The sequence below is a fragment of the Lipophrys pholis genome (genome assembly GCF_963383615.2).
Source record: "Lipophrys pholis genome assembly, chromosome: 2".
In the NCBI taxonomy this organism is placed as follows: domain Eukaryota; kingdom Metazoa; phylum Chordata; class Actinopteri; order Blenniiformes; family Blenniidae; genus Lipophrys; species Lipophrys pholis.
Genome location: NC_137636.1, coordinates 31,070,908 through 31,094,835, shown reverse-complemented (window position 1 = coordinate 31,094,835; position 23,928 = coordinate 31,070,908). Strand labels below are relative to the sequence as shown.

Sequence of the window (23,928 nt, the reverse complement as noted above, 5' to 3'; positions counted from 1 at the left end):
GCTCACGTCCTCGCTGCTTGACAAAAGACCAGGTCTTGGCAGGGAAATGCATTTCACAAAAATGCTCTATAACATCGGTCCACACCTGGACAAGTTGAATCAGTATGTGTTTGTCTACCATATGAGTATAAACAGGTTCAGGTTGATCGAGATTTTTTTTTTCTATTGAAATACCATGCTGAACCATTGGAATAAGAAAAAGTAACTCAAAAACATATTATGGATTATTTTTCTAAACACAAAAATCAGGCAGGCGTGCATGTTTGAGTGATACATTTTTTCTGGGATTCACTTCGGAATGCTTTCAGAATACATTGGGATGTGACCACAAAAGCATTGATGAGTACAATGATACTCTGGGAACCTTTCGCAGAGGCCACAGCCAATCATATATATGAGAAGTATCCTCTCAGGGTTTTCTGTTTAGACATCGTTGACCACTTTAACCTTCTCTGGAAGAAAGCTCTAAAGGCAAACCTCTCCAATTCAAAGTTTGATGTACGCAAATGACACACATTTTGTAGCAAATGTACCCACAATGGATGAATCACACATGTGAGGCAGCAAAAGACTCTGAGTGAACATACCTGGACATGTGTGGATCATAAAATAACAACCTTTATCTCAATCGCTCCAACCTACCTTTAGATCAGATTTAGGAAACAATACCTAACCTTCCATATTCTTGTCACAAGGGGTTTTGTACAGTCTGTTTTACTCTGTACTGCATAAAGTTGCTATGTGCATATTAAACACTGAAGCTTCACTTAAAAGAGTAACTAATAATGTATAAATTTGAATGGAGATGAAATGATTCGCTTCTAAAGACTTATTCAATAAGTCAAATGTATCAATTCATTAAGGAACTTTTAGTTATTGAATATTTTAATTGTATGGCCCCTGTAATTAACAATACCACTAATATTAGTAGTAACACTCAAATTGAATGTTGGTACTTTACTCATGATATTGATGTATAAAGAGTGCGACATACAAGATTCAAGCAGACAAAAGTGAAGCATCAGGTGCTGGAGGTTCAACCCTCTCAGACAAGCCTTCCGCCTGCAGACAGTAAAGTGCAGTATATGCAGGGAGTCACTCAGACTCAGACTATCACAGCTCGCATCACTCGGGCCAGATATACAGCGTATACGTCCTCGTGCTCTTTCAGTCTCAGTAGAAATAGTCGCAGTGCTCTCTTGGAATTGCCCTGTGTTCCCCTGCCTCACCTCCCCAGCAAGTAATCTGCTCCCTGATGGAGGGGAGCATGTAGCAGAGGTCTGCTCTGACACCTTCTTGGCAGAGTCACACAGCCTGGCTCTCAATTCCATTCTGCTAAGCCAAGATGCCCAAAACCACCATCACAGTGCGCTCAATTGTTGCCCTCTCCGAGAGCCTGAGACCTCCTGTCAATGTGCATATCAACGGGTTTGACATGAACAGAGACATGCTGAACACTCAAGATATAACGTGGTTTTTTTGACTGACTATCTTGCAGATAAGGTGTCACGTTTATACGAATGCAGGTCCGAAAGATCGAGGAAAAAAGCAAGTGGAATGCACATGTAGATATTATTCACTCTCATATAACTATTATGTTTCAAATCACAACCTGCTGCCAAGGCTGAAATGGTTATATGATATTGCAATTAGTTACTACAACCCATTTCAAAGAACACAAAGTGTACTTTTCTCTCAACGTGCTAAGTAGTCCTTGGCAAAACTTAGGCGCCATCAACCTCATGCGGCGCATGACACGAGTGTATCTGTGTATGTGTCTCTGCATGGCTATGTGAGTGTGTGTGTGTGTGTTCACAGTTCCTGGCTTTTGTAAAGGCACTGGGAAGCCCGAGCCGTCCTCCCAGGCATGCCTGTGCAGTGTAACCAAGGCTGACTGGCTGACCTCAGACTGTGTGGGCCCTTTAGCAGAAGATGAAGGAGCTTTTTCATTGACACAGGAACAGGAGGTATCGCCTTCCCTTTGCAGCAGCATTCATTCATGCCAGACACAATGCGTTATTATCGGTTTTGAATTGAAATGTTAATTTTGGGAACTGGGCAACTGGGGTCTGAGAGCTTGCCCTGCTCATTTCTCATTTTTCACTTGGCCAAGGTGGTCTGTCTCAACAGGGCGAGTTAACCCTCAACTGTCCTTGTGCTGCACTACGGCTGCTGAGCTCAACAAGGACCGAGGCCACAAATGCATCATGCCTTCGACATGCTTACGCTGGATGTTGAACAGAGCTCCTTCGGTGTTAAGAGGTGAAACCTACAAGACAACAGTCTGCACCCGCAGCGCAACTACTATTGATCCTGAGGCCATATGGGGAAAAAACGGACTCTTTCAGGCCTGCCGGTGTGAGGCAGGCAGGTCAGCACTCTGCTGTACAGCCTCGCAGAAATGAGTGCATCAGCAGCCCCGGCAGATCTATATGACGGGAATTAAACAGCATAATCAAATTGTTTGCGCAACCATTTAGCATCTCATTCCCTCGCTGCCCTGGGCCAAACTGACCACTGGAGACCGGCCATCCACAGCAGTAACAAAGTAGGGCAATAACTAACAGCGATTAAAGGAATATTGATGGCCTGTGACACACAGCATCCTGAAAAATGCTATTTGGTCAAATAGCTGCAATAATTAAGTATATGAGGGTCAGTCAATTTTATCTGCTGCTTTTATTTGGATCGATTATTTAGTAAACTGGCCAAGCCTCAGAGAGCATTATTGCTGAGTGGGGTGTTGATTTCATAGCGCAGGTGCTTCTGCCAAGTCCCAACAGCAGTAGCTCACAGTGAGGAGGAAACACACACAGTGTCACTGATATTACTCATACAAATCTGATAAAATAGCTATATACCTGAAAAAAAACACTTTTTTAAAAAAACATTTATGGACCATCTGATATTGACTCCTTTCTGAGAAACCTATTCATTAAAGAGACATTGTTGAATAAATAGCAGTTCAGCATGTTTTGTTTCCTTCCGTTAAAAGATAGTGGGGTACATTTCAAACAAATGCCAATTTGTGTAAAACGAATTACTTCTGCAAACTGCAAGCAAAGAGAAAATGTTTTGGAAACTTCAAAATTGTCACCAGGTTTCTCTGATGACCACTGAGTCAAACTGTGTCAAAGGCAACGGCTGGGCTGCACAAACTGCAATTAAGGAAACACTTTATAATACCTTAAACACAAACTGGACTTTGCCATCGAGCATCCTCCCTGTAAGTTTGTTTACTTCAGATAACACACAGTTTTCCTGCTATGTCCCTTTCTAATAGTGGGTCAATGAAGAATGACACCAACAGTTCAAATAGCAAATGGATACTTTACCTCCATTTACATAATTTTTTTTTAAACTAAAACATACTATCTGACCTATTTTAGGTGACTATTGATTGCTTCAACCTTATTGGACTACCCCCACCCATTTTAAAGCAATTTTTAATGTTAAACTGTTATTATTGAGATGCATTTAAAAAAAAGATACTTGAAAAGTATAGTTATGTTCATATTTCCTCAAGAGAAATACCAATAATTTCAATTTACTTTGTTCAAGAGATTATGCTTTGATTATGAAAAAATCTAATTCTAAATTTTCTGGAACAAACAAGATAAAACTAAACCCCAAATCCTCAGCGTGTATTTGCTTTTTCCCGAGACAGTAGAGAGGATCAAAGTATGGAGGGAATGATTCATAATATCACCACTATCACTGTACAGCATATGATCTGGAGTTTTACACTGTCACTTAGTGTACATGACGACCTTGTTCTGTGATATTTCAGCCCTTAAGCCCGATACATTCTGTCCTTTAATTTCAAAACATTATGTTCCTGATAGCTGGAACCTTTCTTACTTTTCCCAGAGAAGGAAAACAAGCACGGACGGCCTGGTGTAAAATATTCTCACCACGGACTGATAAACATTAGCTGAAAGCAAAAATAATGAGTTTTGGCTGCGTAAGACCTTGGTGCTGTTAATGTGATGCAGTGGTTAAAAATAAACTCGGCCATTTAGAGGCTTCTCTCCCAGTTGATTGATTAAACATTAACCTGCAGGATCTGGGATATTTCTTATTAATCACAGGTGGCACAGACTTAACCGAGCATGAGGAAGGCATGTACGCAGGCAAGATCCGCAACTGACACTCACCAACATCCACGTGTGTGAAAACCCGTAATCATAACATATGCCATTTAGCCGACACTTTAATCTGATGAGCGATGCATTTTTAGCACCGAGGGACCTGGTGGGAGTCAAACATCTAAACTCAAGCGCTGCAATTGAGTTATACACACACACACACACACACACACACACACACACACACACACACACACACACACACACACACACACACACACACACACACACACACACACACACACACACACACACACACACACACACACGCACACATCTCCATATCAAACAGAGCATTGTGGGAATTGCCATGACCTAATGCATTTCTTATCTTACATTTGATTGCACATTTCACAGAGGAAGCCACTTTCCTTTTGCCTCTGAAAAAAAGACGAAGAAAGAAAAAAAAGAAAAGGTCCAATGGGACAACCGACTAAAAGGAGTGAGCACTTTTTTTTTTAAAAGAGTGGGTGGCAAAATTCTGTGATCCTGGGCCGGCAGATATACGACACAGCAGCACAGACTCCACATCAATGACCCCCCGAAACAGAGCAAAAACCTCCATCAGCCTCTCTTCTGTTTCCCACACTCATTTTCACACTCTCCACTCATGTCACTGAATATTCAGCCACTGTAGCAGGCCTTCGCTTTGATGTAGCAGTGGATGTGGGTGGTCAGTATCCACAACTACAACCGTCTTCACTTTGAGACTTGCAGCACTCTGAACATGCCTCTGAAATAGCTCTTTTTCTCACCGTAACCCCGGGTGACTTTTTTTTTTTTTTTTTTGCCCTTTAGGCTTTTATGAGAAAATTGACTAAGTAAATATCCTTTCAGCTATTTTGTTCCCCTCCCTTATGAATAATGTACTTAGAGGTTGATGTACTGCTTCTACAAAAAAAAAAAAAAAATCAAGAGCTTGAGGGTTGTCCCTGCACATCAGCTGTCATCGAGTGATGCGGGTGGCGGTCCTGGCGTGTCGGGGGCTTACGGCAGCACACAGGTGCCCTTTTCACTCCCAGGCCGAAAATGACAAATTCAATAAACTCAAGACATCTCTCCAGCGCACCTATGGAACCAAACACACCTGACAAGCGGCTGAAGGGCTTCTTCCTCGTCGACTATGTAATCCCAGCTTGACATCTCCTCAATATCAATATCTCATTCCACGGCCCTGGAATATCTCTCCATCTCACTAGCATGCTTTGACACTGCGGCAGAGAATAAGAGAGTACGTGTCAGAGGTTGTGGGACTCGAGGTAAGATTGTGATGAGGAAACTGAATCTGTGAGATGACATTAACAGAGAGCGTCCCCCGACTGTGTGTGTGTTTAAGCCCCCGAGCAGACAGGCTTGGCTCGGGTTACCAACCGTAATTCTGATGGTGAAAGGGCTACAATCAGACTACTTAATCTCAAAGCTGTTCTTTAAAACCAAAGAAAGACGATCTGTCTCCATTCTACTGTACAAAACAGGGAAACATGTGATTCATCTTAAAATGGAAATGCACATTAAATTAAATTTGCCTCCGGGGCCACACAGGACAACCCGTGACTGCAGGTTTCTCTGCGATAACAAAAAAGGTGCTTGTGCTCCGTCAAAAGAGCCAGCCTCATAAACCTACCCTGACCTGAAAAGAACAAACCCTAGACATCAAATTTTAAAGAATTAGCATCACAATGGGCTAAATGTCTCCCTTGTAGTAAAAGCCCAGTAAAATGGGCTTTGCAATTTCAGTGGTGATGATAAACTGGGGGAGACGCAGATAGCGGGAGCACTGTGCGTGAGACAAACCCTCACTGTACGTTCATTAGCATCCCTGAAGGTTCCCAGTCTGACGAGCTCGGCGGCCGTTCTGCAAGCATGAGTGCCTTATTGAAGAACGGGCCCGGGGAGCCTCAAGTTTGGCGAGTCTGGACCGCGAGGAGCTCACATTAGGGCTCCCACCTGTTTGTCTGGGCACTCCTTTGACACAATAGGTCATGAAACGCAATATGGGCCTGTGCCTCTCTTTCTCACCGCACAAAAGGCAAGGAGCGGATGAACTGCAAGATAAATGACCTTGACATTTGGATAGCTTCCAGATTGCTGTGCCATAAAAATAAACCATGCAAAAGAAAAACTCGAAAACACCTCATAAGTTTGAGACATAACTTCAACGCAGAACAAAAGCTTCAGGGTTTTGGCAGATGGATATTTCCGAGAAGACTTTGATTGCTCTTCTGTGATAATTGTGAAAGTGCACAGGCCTGTAAAACTCGCCTTGTACCTACAGAGCGGAGGTCTTGTCTTCCGAGCAGCTGTGTACATGCTGCAGACAGCCTCCATTTTCCACAGGAAGCACGGCGAGAACCACAGGAAGATAAAAGCAGCATGGAGTGGCTGGAGGAAAATGACACAGAACACAAATTAGACTTGTACTAACACAGAAAAAGAAAAAAAAACCCAGTACCATTCCAGACCTTGTTAAGGAGACTAAATTTAGCAAAAAAGACTGCTGGTTACCAACATTTACAGATTAAAGAAAATTAAACTGTGAGAAATACACGATGCATGTTTTAAAGTAAAAAACGAAACGAAACAGGGAGAACAGAAACAAACAACCTTAAAACCAATAGGGGAGGACGATTCTACATCAGTAAGAACAGCACAGAGGCATGGCGTTCCAGAAAGTAGGCCTCTGAGCACGTCCATCACCTGAGAGTGACTGACAGTGTGGGCAGGTGTGGCGGCGTATTCTGGGGGGGGGGGAGTGATCCGCGGCCTGCTCACCATTGTTCTCGGTGGGTCTTTGATCTCCCAGCGGTAGACCTGAGCCTCAGCGGGGAGCCCGGGCCGGGGCCCCAGGCTACGGTTTGTATCGACTCAGGAGGCCTGACAGCGCGGTGCAGGACATTCTGGGGGTGGGGGGGGGGGGTGTTGGGAGAGAGGGGGCTCCGGCTTCCCAAGATCGCCTCCATGCAGCTTCATCCCATCCTGACCTGCACAGTGAAGGACAACAGAGGGTATTAGAGAAGAGAGTTTAGGAAGTCAAAAGGGATGTGCTTGTTTATTTAGATATTTTTTGAAATTTTTCTTTTTTCTTTTCTTTTGTCATTTGTGGGATTAGAATTAACACACACTCACATGTTGTTGTTTTTTTTAAATACCCTAAGCAAAAACACATCACATATTTGGAAATATATTCCAAAATGTGTTAATAATGCAGTTTTTCAATATTAAAAAAAAAAGTTCAATTAAGTTTCCCTCAGTGATAAAATTGTTAAAAATATTCAACAGCATAAATTAAAAAATAAGCAAATACAATTTGGAATTTATTACACATGTGCACGTGAGTTGGAAAAAATTTAAGTCAAGTTAACTAAGACGGGAAACAATTGATTTTATTCTGACTGTGCAGCAGCCGTGCACACGGCCCTCAGAGCCAACCCTCTAATGAGCCTTCAAGTGTACAGTAAGTGAATGAGAGAGGCTTACAGCTAATGGTTCTTTACGGATGGCTGCAGTAAAAGGTCGTCAAACCATGAGACTCAACTGACGGCAGGAAAACAGGAACATTGAACGTAAACAGAAAGGATCGCGTCATACATCCAAATGCAGAGGTGTGTGCGTGAGAATGATCCGGTGTGTTTAATCTGTGCTCCCCCTGTGTGAGGCCACAGAGCAGTGGACGAAGACCCGCACAACCACAATAAATTGTGACAGTGAACAGGGCAGACTTGGGACAGCCCCCTCTTAGTCTGGAGCGATTGTGTTTCGGTGTGTTTGCCCCAGCTCTTCCTGTGGTGCCTCTGTGTTGTGGAGCAAAAAGCCACTGCTGGGAGCCACAGTGGAAGAGATCAATTGTACACATTCCTGCCACCTGAGATTCAAGTGTTTCTGTAATACTGCACAGCTCAATCGATACTTAAGCAGAGGAACAGGAGGAAGAGGAGGTGGAGGAGGAGGAGGAGGACGAGGAGAGAGCCTCAGTCCATGCTTGGTGGGAGATAAAGAGTGTTTACTCCTGTATGTTTCTGCTCCCCACCTGTGAGCAGCCCACATTAGCAGAAACAATCCTGATCGAGCTTGTATGCAAAAACAAGTATATTATATTATTAGTTAATTCTACTGAGGCTTGAACCACGTAGTGCTGGAATATAATGGAATTCTATTTTGTTTATTTATCAGTATATTATTATTATTATATTTATTATTATTATTATTATTATTATTATTATTATTATTATTATTATTATTATTATTATCAATGATAATAATAATAATAATAATAATAATAATAATAATAATAATAATAATAATAATAATAATAATGATAATAAATATAATAATAATACTAATAATACTAATAATAATTTCTAATGACAATGGAAGTAAATGAAATATTTGTTGTAATTGAGCAGAAGCTGGTGTATTTCTTCCTGATTTGAAGGAATCTCTCAGGATGTGCTGCACAAACAGAGCTCAGGGGAACAGATGTGACCGGCAAAAAGAAAACAGGCACTGTGGGCAAGGATCATTTAGCTCCGACGTCTTGAAATCTAAAACGTAAATATTGGGAATTTCAGCTTTGTGAAAAAAGGAGAGAGAGAGAGAGAGAGAGAGAGAGAGAGAGAGAGAGAGAGAGAGAGAGAGAGAGAGAGAGAGAGAGAGAGAGAGAGAGAGAGAGAGGAGCATCGAGGATGCTGGAAGAAGAAAAAAAAACTGATCCTGTACTGCAGGATGTGCAACGATGTGTTAAATTAAATCCAGCTGTTAAAATAAAAAAAAAAAAAAAAAAGTAGTTGAACTAAATTGGGTGGGGGGGGTTAGTCATAGTGAACACACGTAAAGCCGTCAGATGCGTGATCCGGATAACCGTGCGGTCGTTCTGACGTCATTCGGAGCTTCGAGGTAATTAATCAGGTCTCGCGCTTAATGAAACGCTTTTTTATTTAAAAAATTTTTTAAATAATCAAAAGCGCAACTAACTCACCAACAGTGCCAATGTTGAAATGTTCTCGTTTACCTCTGCTTGTCCTCGCTGTGTTTTAACCGCTTTGTTTTTTTTTTTATTACAATGTTATTTGTAAGTGTAGAAATAAATGGCACGAGGGAGCCTTTCCGTTCCTGCGTAAAACGCCTGAAATCAGCAAGATTCGCGGGATTAAGCATTAATTGGTGATTTCAAGGACTGGCAATGAGAAATTATGACTTTAAAACTGCAATCATTTAAAATTAAAGAGCAGGAAAATTCCCACCATCAACACCCCATCCGAGCCTTCCAGTTTCATTGTGAAGAGGGCCACACAGATGATTTAGAAAAAATAAGCATTATTTTTGTTCGAAATTTATGCTGATATTTCAAAAGATTTTTAGTTTTTAGTGAGAGAGAAAAAAAGTCAGTAAATTTTCAGTGGTGTGATTAAAAAAGAGGAAATGAAAGCACACAAACACACAATGTCTCTTTTGGAAAACTGATGTATTTGATTATTAGAGTAAAGAATTACAGTATCTTAGTTGTTAGTAGGTATTAAAGTGTAGAGAAACTGGACCCATAAAGATCTTCCAACTTTCCAAGAAAGTGCATGTAACAGTCCAAAGGTTGTCAAACCCAATATATATTTATATTTATAAAAACACTATCATTTTGTCCCCTGGCGGCCTGTGATGGACTTCTCCTTCTCCTGTGAGCTTTATGTACATTTTTCTTCGTGAGGGAGTTCGTATTTCCACATCTGAACATATTTACAGAAGATTCGACACAGAACGTTTGCACTTGATGTCAGTGAGGATGCTGGGACATAGCAGCAATGTGGAAATCCAGCTGAGAAACTAAAGAAGAATCCTTCTCACTCGATTGGTTTGCTGTTTCCCAAGGGGAAAAAAAACACAGGAAATAGGCCATACCCAATGTTTACCCCTTTTAGTAACTGTCTCGCTTTCATCAATACCAAAAATACAAGCAACAAAGAAAAAAAATAAGAGATTGAAGGGGAAAAAAATATGGAAGTAAACAAAAGGTAGAAAGTACAATACAACAGAGACTGTAACAACAAAACAAGTTAACACTAAAGAAACCTTTGAAATGTAGCAAACTTCAAAGTTTTGTCTTTCTTAAATAAGATAAAAGGTAAATAACAATTTAAAAAAAAAAAAAAAAAAAAAAAAAAAAAAGGAACTACCGCATCATTTTGTCCCTTGCCTGAAATTCATTGTTTTGTCTTGATGAAGGGCGGTGGGGGTGGGGGTGTGGGTGTGGGTAGGGTGGGGTGGGGCATACAGATGTTAGACCATCTACAGAAGATCACTGTACATTATTTACAGCAAGTCTGTTTGCTTATTACAGGGCTAATGCATCACATGAACATAGACAGTTCGGTTATAGCTACTACAGACAGAAAATAACTTAATGCCAAGGTAAAGTCATCTAACCAGATACTCTACGTTTTCAAAAGCACATTTTTAAGCACCCATACATACCAATTCTGGCTTTAAAATAAACAAAACCTAACTGTTAATGCTTCCACTTGGTTTCAAGCAAGGTTATAATCACTAATAAATAAGCTCCTTAAAACTATAACATGTACATTGTACAAAAAAAGCAACTTGTCTTCACACTCGTGTTCGTAAAGATTCAATGGCGAGCAAAGCAATTCAGTTGATTTTGTCCCTGTCCAGTTCTCTTCCTTCTTCACTGTGTGTCAACATATGTGTACAGTATGCCTGGAGGCAAGTCAACGAGTCTGAGCCCAGTGCCGAGGACGAGCGCTCTAGTTAGTGACGATTTCTTTATTGTCCTCCATGAAGCGCGTGAACCGGAAGTGAGCCCCGTTCTCTGTGTTGGCCATTTTCTCCAGACCAGCCAGAGCGGCGTTAGGCTCTGTGCTGTGTAGCTTGTCCAGGCTGCCTGTCAGGCCGCCTATGGGAGAGCTGCCTCCATTTCCTAAACTGCCCGACATGGGTGGGATGCCCCCGTTCTGAATGACAGAGATTTCGTTCGTCTTCATGGCCAGCCCGCTGGAGAAGGCCGCCGCATACTGGTTCCAGAAGCTGGCTGGGTCCCCGTTGCTCGCCCTCGACGCCATGTCTTTCTGGAAGATCTCGGGAAACTTGACGGGGTTTGTGCCCAGGAAGGCCATCGGCCCATCGACAGAGAGCCTGCGGCCACGTCTGGCGGGAGCGCTGTTCCACATGTGTGTGCCCATGTGAACCTAGACACACGGAGAGAGGAGGGAGGGGGAGAGAGCGAGGGAGAGAGAGAGAGAGACAAAACAATGAGCGGGATGAAAATTAGTGATGTTTACAAACTTGGCCACAAGAGCTGCACATGAGATGATGCAATGGAAAAAATAATAATAATGCTCAACTGTGAATTAAAATAGCTTCACACCCTGCGTGCAGTGAACCAGCGAGCTGTCTGTGCTGTGAGAGGTACCAGCACAGTGTAAACATCCTACTTTGGCAAGAAAGATACATGCTGTTTAATTTGAACTGTAATTCACTCATCTCAAAACAGGACCGTGGGGCTAAGGCAAAAAACATTGCAAAATCCAGTTTTACCCCAGCCAGCATTACAAGAGACAAATCACCGCTGCTCATGTCTTTTCGGGACAAAGAAATCCTCCTCATTCATGATTATTGGAATCTACAAAACACTCAATTCATGAAACCTTTTCAAAAGAAGTCTTAACTAGAAATATACATATCTATTTAAGAATATCAAGCAGTCTACAAAGTATCTCAAATTCCTCTCCGGGGTTTAGGTTTGACCCATTAGAACATGGGGAACATAACATTACATTAAATCCATAAGTTTCTGTGAATGATTGAGCAAGTTTTTCTTAATGATTTAGGCCTGTGACATATTTCTAAGATTCTCTTGTGGAAAAACACTGACTGAGCTCACAGTGATTGCTGATCGCATGCTGGAACTTTTCCCCAGTAATCATATTAGTTGTGTGATTCAGCCTTTCCACTAGGGTAATTTTTTTTTCTCACAAAGCTCTTTCTTTCATTAATTATACAGCATTACCACCTCTTGATTCTTAATGCTCTGACATGCCGTATAAAAACTAAATAGCAACCTCGAGACTCATTTTTCATTAACATTCTCACGCACAAACTTTTAGAAAACCAACAGCTTTCTGGGTGTTTTGACATTTACCTTGAGGTTTCCTTTGGTGGTAAAAGCTCGACCACAGATGCTGCAGGCGAAGGGTTTCTCCCCTGTGTGGGTTCTCTCGTGGATCTGCAGGGCGCTGGAAGAAGAGAAGCATTTCCCGCAGGTGTTGCAGAAGTGCTGCTTGGGTGTCCTGCGTGGCGGAGCAGCAGAGAGCACCGGGGAAGTGGAGGCAGAGGAGGTGACCAGACCCGGGGGCACGTCCTTCTCCATCCTGCTCTCCGGGTGGAGGCCATGGAGGAAGCCGTTGATCTCTGGTTTGTTGAGCGAGCCAACAGACAACAGGGAAGGGGTTGGGCTGGAGGACAGGCTGGTATTCGATGGCTCAAAGAGCTGTGAGGGAAGGTCTCTCATTTGATGAGTGAGCATGTGCTGCTTGAGATTTCCCTTAGTGGAGAAACCTCTGTTGCAAGCCGTGCAAATAAATGGTCGTTCTTTGGTATGGCTTCGATAATGAATGTCCAAGGCACTCTGACAAGCAAAGGTCTTCCCACAGATGTCGCAAGATGTGTTCTTGATGGTAGTGCGCTCTCGGAAGGGGAACATCATGCCCAGAGAATCTTTTGAGGGATTGACAGAAGTAAGGTCCAGGGCCCCGATGTTGGAAGGGTGGGAGTGCAGAAGGCTTGCACTGGTCTGGTCCAAGGCTAAGGCCCTCTGCTGCCTTTCTTCGAAGCTGGGGGATTTACGCAGTTGTGGCTGCATGCTGGTGGGGGATGGCGCCTGCATGGAGGAGGTAGATTCTGACACCGCTGGACTCCCTGCGCTTCGGCTTTCAACATCCCCTCCTAGAGACGAGGAGTCGTTGGTGAGGCAGTCTCCCTCAACGAAGCCATTTGCAGTAGCCTTCAGTTGGCTGATTTGGAACTCCTCCATTTCGTTATTATGAAGATGATATTGACTGTTCTTCTCTTGCCCCTCGTGGCTAGCTGTTTCAAGGGGAGCAGGGGAGTTACATAGACTGTCATGTGAAGCGTCAGCTGACCTCGGTGTGTCTGGCACACTGCTGTCTGGGCCCTCATCCATTCCTTCTACATTGTCATCAGAGAAGTTGTCCAAATCATCAAAATTTCTCTCTTCAAATGAACCAGTGTCAGAGGCCATAGACTCTGGGTAGCTCTCTGGCAGAGGGGTGTTGGGGATCTGTCCGCCCATGTGCATACGGATATGCTGCTGAAGAACCACAGCATTTGTGAACTTTTTCTGGCAAATAGGGCAGGAGTGTTGCACTCTAAGAGGAGGCATTGCTCTGTGTACGCTGTAGTGGGTCTTAAGATTTCCCTTGGTGGTGAACGCCCTGCCACAGATTTTACATTTGAAAGGCCTCTCCCCAGTGTGAGTGCGATAGTGCATTTTCAGAGCACTTTGGCAGCTCAACACTCGATGGCAGATGACACATTCATTGGGGTCAGTCACCTTTCTATCAATGTTCTCCACAAGCTGTTGCAGTTTGGAGGTTTCTGAGCCCTGAAGAGGATCCAGGATGCCTCCAAAAGGGAACTTTGCCTTAAATTGATCAGACATAAGAGGCATGAGTGGGTTGGTCATCATGGGTGGGCTGTTGGATGTTGTATACTCGGCAGCGCTTTCTGAAGCAGCGCTCACATTTGTCATGAAGCCTGAGGAGTGGCTGCCTTCTTCAGTTTTTCCATTTGAGGTAGGCAAAGTTGCACCTTCACCCTCTGCTGACACTCCATCATTACTTTTTCCTGAAGGCTCGGCAGCACCTGAGTCACTCTTTGCAGTAACAGAAGGGCTAGTTATGGCTATCGAATGATCTTCTTTCTTAATGAAATGTGGCAGGTTCGGCATGGTTGGTGGCAGCAGCATGCCAACTGACGATGTCAGAGTGGGCAACACTGGCTTGCTGTCCAGCCAGCTGGTGACAGGTTTCTCAGGGGGCATCGACATGCCGTAGGGAATGCCAGTACTCGTTGGTATGTTGTCTAAATGTTCAGGAACAGGGTATGGGTTCATTTGGATGTGAGGATACTTTTCTTTATGACGCTGAAAGTGCACCTTCAGGTTACCACGGGTCGAGAAGCGGTTGCCACAGATATTACACTTGTATGGTCTTTCGCCAGTGTGAGAACGCAGGTGTATTTGCAAGGCACTGTCACTCCCGAACACCTTGCCACAAAACCTGCACTTATGTTTGAAGAAAGCTTCGTCGGAGCTGCTCTTATGCTCAAATGAAGTGACATTTGGCGGCTTGCCTTTCCTCTGCTGGGCCAAAGCTGCTAAAGAGTTGAGGTCCTCTACAGTGGTGCCAACACTCGGCAAAGAGCTGGAGAACATGGGGTTTCCAGGTGGGGGCTGAGGTAGAAGGGGATTTACTGCAGAGCTTAGCAAGCTACCTATTCCAAATGCTGGCGTTGATGACTTAGCTAGTGAGGAGTTGCTTAGCTGAGAGTGAAGGCTACTCATATGGCCCGGCCTCTTGTCAGAGGACTGTGAATTGACTGTTGATGGCCCTAGTGTGGTGATGCTCTGAGATGTCTCACTGCTGTTTGGGTTGGACTGAGGTAGCTGCGCTGCTGCAGCCAGCTGCTTTAGGCTGCTAATACTGGCTGACTGACTGGCCAGGTTCTGCGCTAGGCCTGCGGCTGCAGCCAGCTGTTGGGAGAGATGAGAGCTGAGTGTGGTCAGAGGGCTGGCAGCAGGCCCCATTGTGCCTGGAGCAGTAGCTGGGGGCACCTGCATTTCCGGGGACTGGGAAGCCAGCAGCAGTATCTGATGACGAATCTGCTCAATAAGCTGCAGCTGGTGGATCTGTTGCTGTTGCAGGGCAAGGAGCTGCTCCATTAGGGCCGGCACTGCCACCCTGGGACCTCCAGTAGAACGGGTCTCTTGGGAGAATTGGGCCACAGCCACTTTGGTGCTCTGCAGATTTTCAATGATGACATTGCTGTTGATCATGGAGAAGTTCCCCAGTTCAGTGAGGTTACTGAGCTGAGGTAGGGAGGCAGAGGTTGCTGAAGTACCTACTGCAGGGCCAGAAGTGCCTCGGCCAATGTGGCTGCTCACTGTATTGATGGGACTCCCGCTCTCTGTGTGGCTGCCTTCCTCCTCATGGCCGCTGCTCATTCCAGAAACATCCACGTCCATGGGTTCTTCTCTTTCAAGAGCGTTAGGCTCTAAAAGGTCACAGCACTCTGTTTGATCAATGTTGTTAGCTGTGTCATTCATCTGGTCATCGGGATTATGGGGAGGAGACCCAGGCGAGAACGTTCCTGCAGGGGAGGCGGGATTCTCATTAACTATCAAGACTAACTGATTCTTAGTGCAATTCTTCTGGTGCTCCTCAAGCTCCGATAGTTCAAAGAACTCAGCACAACATCTGCTGCAGACATGGGCGTCAGACTCCTTGCAGGGGGGGTCCTCAGAGCAAAGTTCTGTGTCCCCTGAAAAAGAGGAAACAGAGGATTAGCGATTAGAAATGTCTTGCAGCTGAAGAAGCAGCTTTATCTCCTCAAATTCCATTGTTGTTAATCTTAAGTTAATCAGTTTTACACTCATCCTTTTGATGTGTTCACAAAAACAACGATCGAAAGGCAACAATAAGCCAACAGAAATGAGAAAAGGCCTCATTCAGTGCAGTGGCTTCTGAAACATGATAAGAGGGGATACAAAATCAATGAGAACTACTCAAATATTGCTTAAAAGTGATCTTTCAAGATGTACATCTGGGTTTCATCAGCCTGACCAAAGGTAATCATTTTCTCCAGATAATCCATCAAAATATAGAATAGAGTGAAGTGAGGACATTGGGCCTTAATGAAATTTCATAGAAGGGCATTGATTTCCTATATTCCATGCCCTTCAAAGTCGGCTTGTCCACTCGGCGTAAATCAAGCATTTGAAGGACTTATTAGACTTTCAATTTGCTGTCAACTTTGCTCATTTTCAGCCAACTATGGGCATCTTGGACAGGTTATCTATGTCACTAAACTAATTTGTATCCACTCAGCCTGCAATCACAGTGAGACATGAACAACCAAGCCTGTGGCACCCAGACTGCTGCATGCACACACTTAACACAACAAAGCAGTATAAACAAAAAAAAAAAAAAAAAAAGGAGAAACAAATGAACCGAGATGAAAACAGTTTTGAAGCAAACTGCTGATGTTTTGCAGATTCAAAGTGATTTGCTGTGATTTAAATGCTTATATAAAGGATCAATGTATTTTCAGTTCACTACACTCAGAAACTGATCCAAAAACGACGATTGAAAGCGATATCATAAGGACCAAAACAGAATAAAACACAATGAAAGAAGAAAGAAATTTGTCAAAACTAAAGAGTAGGCTGGCACAAAAGGATGAAGGCATCACAAACTTCTCCAAAACTGACAAAACTGGATGCACCAGCTCACCGGACAAGTGACGCAAACACAGCAACTTTTTCTTGTTGAATTAAAATTCGATTTTATTTATTTTTTTACTTTATGTTTTCATAAACAGGACAAGTCAGTGAGCAAAAAAACAGAGTAAACGACACCCTGCCCCCAGAACCACCGCTGTGTTCCAGACTTTCCTTATTCACTTCCCTCTTTGTCACACTAAAATCTCACTATTTAACATACACGGTGATTTACAAATTGCATTTCTCTATGAATCCCATTCATTGTGTTTCTGGCCCCTCAACACTTTCATCAGGGCCAAGAATTCATTTGCAAATGAAACCCAGAGAAGTGCAGCCCTGCCCCACAGAGAGACAGGATGCCTTCCCATTGTTCGCGCAGCATGGGAGCGGCGGGGATCGTCGGCGCAGCCTGGCCCTGCTCATCTCAGCCGACTCAAAGCAGATCCTGTTTAATTCAGGGATTATCTCCCTCAATGTTTCTCCGCTCAGAGACATCAGATAACGCAAAGTTGCCATGACAGTAAACCCTGGCCCTCACACCACCAAACCATGCAAACAGGGAAGACTCAACTTTAATGATAACTTTTCATGTTAACCCCCCCCCCCCCCCCCCCCAACCCCTCTCCCTCCCTCCCTTCCTCCACCCGCCTGCCTGCCTGCTGCACCCCGAGCTTCAATTTAGAAAAAGTGTGTTTGATTCATAGTGTGAAAAAAAAATTCAATAAAACACCTTTTTTCCTCTTTTCTTAAGGTGGGCTGTACACAAACAAGTGTGAAGAAAATTCAATCATATGATGGTGAGAGGGATGGAAAATATGAGAGGAAAAAAAAAAAAAAACTTTTGTCTTACAAACTTCTGGAAGATGCTGAGTTAATAAAATATGTTCATTTGCACTTACGCATATGAGCACAAAAAAACAATACATGACACACCATGTAAACAAAAGATGTGAAACAATAGAGTAAATTGAAATTGAATTATTTCTCCCATTATTTCACACGTACAGTTTTAATAGATATAGGGTGAGATTAAAACAATTCCCATATAACTATTTTACAGTAGAAGCACTCTGAAAAATCCCCAGAGTTTTAAATAACAGTGTTTAGCATGTAAATGTGAAAACTTTAAAGATGTAATAAGACTTTTAGAGAATAAACCAAAAATAAAAATACATTTATTAGCCTGAAAATTATGGCATTTTATTTTGCTAGTACGTTGTGCAAAACATTTTCATCCAAACATTACAACATCTCTCACAACTCCATCTGAAGTTTGAAATGTGAGAGCAAAAAAAAAAAAAAAGATAATTCCCTTACAGATGCAAACTCATTTTATCAATAACATCAGTGTTTACACGGTCACTAAGCTGCCCTTTAAGCCCTGTAACACAATGCCTTTACTTTACTTGTTGAGAGAAAGAAATGCTCAAAAGTGAATCAATGCATCGCTTCAGATCGACTGACCACATAAGAGTAACATACAAACAGCGCAGATGCTAGCATTAGGCTTAATTCCCAAAATAGCGAGGATTAACGTCGAATTAAAATTAAGATAAAGTCAAGCCGGTATGAAGGAGTCTGGAAAACTTCAGTCGAGTCTATCAAAAGCACAATGTAAGCAGTGCACAGGGCGACAGGGTTTGGGAAAAGACAAAAGACAGCGAGAGGACAGAGAAGAGCCTGGAAGAGGTCGACCAGCGTCCGACTGGCAGGAAAGTGAAGATTAGTCAAAAATAAAGTTGACGGAGAGATTTGAGAGTTCCTACATTATTTTTTGGCACGGGGGGCCCTCTAGGAGCCTCTTGACACTTGTAACTTCAGGAGGGTTTCTGCTCACACCGTCTTCCAGCCCACCGAACACTAGATGGGGTTCCACTAAAACACTGCCGTGGTCCAAGACAAAACTCAAATCTCAGAAGCTCTGCCCCGGTGACACGGTTAAAGCTTAAGGGGAGGGAAGAAGGCGAAGCAAGTCCTCCGGGCTACACCTAGACTCGCACCACATAAACACTGGCCAAATGACAAGCGGCTGCACTCTTGTGTTTGCGAGGGAACAACAAGAACAAAAAAGGGGGGCTGCCCTGCCAATCTCCACTCTAGGAGGGCCACTCTGATAGGGCGTGAGGGGACGGCCACAACATTGATAAGGCCCCACAGTCACATGCAGACACAAACGTTTGAGTGAACAACGGCGAGGCCTTGCTGGGCCGCCTGCAGCTCTGATCAGCAGGGTCAATGGCGAGGCAGAGTGGAACACACTGAGCCCTGAACTCTGATCACCTCCACACAGAGGGACACAGGCAAAGGTTAAAACAGCTCAACATCCCACCCTCTGTGGCTCTCGCTCCGACCTCCCAGTAACCAACGGCCCTCAGCATCACTGATACACAGCTCCACACAAGCACTTTGTCTTTCGCTTCCGGCTCACTAAAACTCTCCAGAAGACACTTTGCACCTTTATTTTGAACACTGCCTCAGTTAAAATCCCCCCAAACTTAGAGACAACAAGTCCCCATCGCGCGCGCACACACACACACACACACACACACACACACACACACACACACACACACACACACACACACACACACACACACACACACACACACACACACACACACACACACACACACACACACACACACACACCTTCTGCAATGGTGTCACCATGTGTTGCACACAAGTGAGAAACACACACTGCCTTCTGCAGTCTGCAAGGTTCAATGACAAATGTGCCTCTACATTCCTTACATGTTATTAGATTTAAAAAGAAAAAAAAAACTGAGAAAAAAAATGAATTATTTTTGCATTTTCCACAATATTTCTAAAATAAATCACTTGAAACGAGCTGAATATATATTTTTAGACAATCTTTTCAGATGACCTGCTTGTGTTTTCAGGCTGCAATAAACCTGATGTACAGCTAAGGATTTTTACACATGTGCTACATTTAGTTAGTCAAAACTCACACCTCTTTAGACCTTACATTGTACTTATTATGTAAGTTCTAATGCAGCTCTAATCAATTCAAATATTTGGGGTAAATTAAAACAATTTAAAAAATGTAATGTTTTGATTGCAGAATTTGACCACATTGTATTGCAATAGGAAGTTGAAACTCCTCCACGTTAACTATTTTCCAAACACAGTAAAAAAAAAAAAAAAAAAAAAAATAGACAAGTCATTTTCTTGGAGGTCAGGCTTTGATAGAAAACTCGGTCAAGTAAGATTCACACTGCAACGTAACGTCCTTTAACGAAATTCTGTGGTTTTCTCGTTTTTTTTTTAACGCTCTGACCACACACAGGTTTTAATCTATTTTTCTATAATATCATTTTTAAGCGACATAAATTAAACAACTCAGATGTAACTGTAACTGTGGTGTGTTTTGCTGGCATTTTGAACTTCAGAGTCTTCCAGCTCTGCACATCTCGGTGCCACTTTGTACACACTCTTGTCACCTTTTAGGCACAACGTTGCTGTTCAAAGCAAACGAAACATCTCCAGAAAGATATTTTCAAAACCGAACATTACTCGCGAGGTTTGCCTGCATAAAAGTGGGGAAGTAAAAAACGAAAAGGCCAATTTTACGCATCTTTGATTTGATGATAAAACCGGTTTTGCGATTAAAAACAAAGTAAAACAATAAGAGTTTTAATTATATCTGTGTGGATTCGTGTGTGTTTCGATCAATGAAACGGAATTTGTTTTTGCCGTTTGTGTAAATAAAAAAAAGTGTAAAAGGTGGGTGAACTGTGGAGATCGTTTCGTGACCTGGGAAACATGTTTATGCGTTGACGCACTTCGGGGCAGTTTTATTTATAATCCGACACACAGCAGTGAAGCATGCAAATGTGTGATCAAGTCGCGAATTTCACATAAGAGAGGGAAAATAAAACGGTTTGGCTTGATATCGTCGGCCTGGAGCGGAGAAGCGGGGACGTGTGCGTCCCGGACCCAGGAAAAGTTGTGAGTCGCGGGCAGAAGCGACAGGCTGGTCCATGTCGACGCACCGAGAGCAGCGGCTGATCGCCGGGAAACATCCCGTCAGCAGCGAAACTACACCGGCTGGTCACCACGGAGGAGTTTCAGCTCCACTTTTCAACACGATTGTGGTTAAAGTTTAACTCAAGATTTCAAAAAAAAAAGAAAGAAAAAAAAACTTTAAATACACAGGCGCGCGAGAAGCGCAAAACTGAAGAAATACATCCTTTTCGTTTCGTTATTTTATTTAACTTACTCATCATTTAAAACTTAAGAGGTGAGAACGACTTTTTAATTCCCTAAAAGTTCTTCTGGATTATATTTTGCACTCAAATCAAGTAAATTGTAAAATAAAATAAAAAATCTTGATGTACTTGTGTGAAGTTGAAGTGATTCGTAAATAAACGTGTCAAAACACCAATAGTCTGAAACCCAAAACAAAGTAAAAGGTGTATAGCTGTGAGGAAAATAAAACCCAGGGAAAAGTGTGAGAAATCCCCGGTGCTTGGATAAAAAGAGGTTTACTTGGACTCACCATTGTGCTCCGATAAAGGCAGATGAGGGTCGGATTGGAAGTGTTGCGGCTTCGCTTGTTTCCTCCGCGACATGCTGGCTGGCACATCAGCAGGCAAAGAATAAAAAAATGACTACAAAACCCTCTCAAAAAATTACGTAAATCGAGCCCATCCACCGCGCATGTGCCCCGTTATGATTATCAATAATGCTCTGCGATTAATCATACGGAGGGCTTCTTTGAAAGGCGATTGGCACCTCGCCAGCCCCCCTCCTATTCAAATGAAGTCTCTTTAATCAATTAGCTCCTGATTTGCTGGGGACTCTTGTCTCTCTCTCAGCTCCCACCCAATGAGTTGATCCGTATGGGGAAGAAAGGCTGGGTTTTCCAAACTCCCTTTAGATACGGTTTAACCCCTTCTGTTAGCCAAGTCAACGCTTATCTCGACTACTACAGGGGAATGTCAGCGTCTCGAGTCCGTGCCTGCGTGTATCTTTCAATCTCGCACATTGATCAAGCAGCGATCACAGTTTTGTCTCTCTTTTTCCCCCCTTCTTCTTCTTCTTCTTCTCTCTCCTCCTCTCCCGTAGATGCGGACTGAAAACCTCCGAGATCTCCAGCCAACTTTCTTCTCTCGGTAAACTCGGTGTCCGTGCGTCCCTCCTGCGCTCTCGCGTCAGGATCGTTGTACTTCAGCTCTTGTTGTGTTGTCGCGCGCACCGTCACCGACTCTCTGGAGACTTTCAAACGAGGATCCCGGTGCGCCAAAACGCGGCGTCTCGCGCGGGCATGTTCCGCGTGTGAACGGCACCGGCACGCGTTCCCAGAAGTCCACGGCGCGATCCGACGTCCCAATCAGTTTCATTTGATTATTATTAGTAGGTGGAGGGGGTTAGTTACTAACACGTTTTCATCACACTGTGCGTTCTGCGAATAAACAAACTTTGAGGGCCCGTGCGGCACTGGGACAAATGTGGAGCCCGGCCCATCCCGGATCTGATTGGTCACCGTGCTGTTCAGTCACTCCACCATTCACCTCCACCTCCTCCCTCCCTCCCTCCTCTCCTCTCCCCCACCTCTCTCTCTCTCTCTGTCGCTCCCTCTCTCTCACTTTGAGCACAGCAGATCCAAACGCTTTGTGCGCGCCGGGATGATCAGTGGTAAAGACAGCGGACTGACAGGAGTCTGTTCATCTGGATAGAAACAAATAAAGCTTTTCATTTCTTTACAAAACATTTTTTTTAAACCAATACCTCCTCACCCCACGCCACGGCGACGCACCAAACTTTCAGTTCAAGAATTGACCTATTAGAAGAATAAAACGCGACTTACTTATATTCATATCACAAACAATGGGTTGTTTATGAGATAGAAAATAAAGCGAGTGCTATTTAAAAAAGGTTATTGAAAGGATTTATTGATGCGTTTGTGTTTGTACAATGGCTACATTTTCAAGACAGTGAAAAATTATCTAAATATGTCTGCAAAACCTATAAAACAATGTCTTGATCAAGCCTGCAAAAAATAAAGAGCATGCACACACTGCGTATTATTATTATTATTATTATTATTATTATTATTATTATTATTATTATTATTATTATTATTATCGTAAATAATGCACTAACAGGGGTGCGCCTTTTGGTTGGGATGTTTTAAGAGGGCAAGAGGTCCCTCGGGAGCTCCATGTGAGTCGCTGAGTCCAGTAGATTTATTACCTGAAAAAGATAAACGAAGCTTTCAGTCGGTCTGATTTTGAGAAATGAAGATAATAATGTTACTATAGGTGATGCCTCGGATGCCATTATTTTTCACTGAATATTTAAAGAGCAGCTGCGGGCTAGATGGATCTGGTCCTCTCTTGTGTCAGCTATCTTTTAGTTCCGACTAGCCTTACTATTTACTTATTCATGAAAAAAGGAAAGAGCAAGGGGGGAAAATCAAATACCTCTGATGGCCCTGAGTGATCTTCTTTATCAATGCGTTATGGCAAAAATAATTAAACAACGCATATATGTTTTAAACAGTAACATGTTTTTGAGGAGTATTGATAGATGTCTGAAGTGTATTAAGAAAAAAAAAAAAAAAAAAAACTGGGCAGCCCAATCGAAATGTGTGCTGTGAGTAACAAACTCAAACAGCAAATGATCGTTAATAGCGGGAGAGAAAACGTGTGTATGTGTGTGAGTGTGTGTGTGTGTGTGTGTGTGTGTGAGTGTGTGTGTGTGTGTACGCGTCGTTAAAAAGCCCATGCAATTATGCGCACCAAACTTGAAATTGCAGGGAGAGGAAAAAGGGGTCTGCAATATTGTAATGTCCCGGGTGGGAAAATCAATGGGCAGTTAATTGACGTGAGTGTTGGTGTGAGATTGTAAACAGGGTGATTTGCAGCCCAGCCGAGCGGGAGACGTTTTAAATGGGATTCACTCGGGACGGTGAGGATACAGTGTTAACAGTCTGGGGGGGGGGGGGGGGGGGGGCTGAATGACAACGGCGGAAGAAGTTTGATAAAACTCAGAGCCAGAGACTCAGAAAGTTTTGAAGCTTCACTTTATATGATCCAGCCACTCGTGTTGCGTTACGCTTTGATGATCAAATATTCCATAAATTGATAATCAATTAAATATGCTGAATTTAAACAACTTTCTGGGGATCGTTTAGGTAATAAATAAGATTATATTTAAAATTGATTTCCATAACAAAATGTATATAAATAAAATAAGCCAAGACAATAAAAAACTGATATTATACAACCA

At 43.1% G+C, this 23,928-nt stretch overlaps 1 protein-coding gene across 1 annotated transcript; it reads right to left on the bottom strand.

Annotated features, from left to right (window-relative positions):
- Positions 1–9,598: 9,598 nt before the first annotated feature.
- On the bottom strand, positions 9,599–21,605 carry sall1a (spalt-like transcription factor 1a). Its single transcript, XM_080493542.1, has 3 exons — positions 21,194–21,605; positions 12,295–15,713; positions 9,599–11,341 (listed from the first exon to the last, which is right to left on the bottom strand). The coding sequence occupies exons 1-3, from the start codon at positions 21,264–21,266 to the stop codon at positions 10,901–10,903; spliced, it is 3,933 nt and encodes a 1,310-aa protein (XP_080349668.1). The 5' UTR covers positions 21,267–21,605; the 3' UTR covers positions 9,599–10,900.
- Between the last annotated feature and the right edge of the window lie 2,323 nt (positions 21,606–23,928).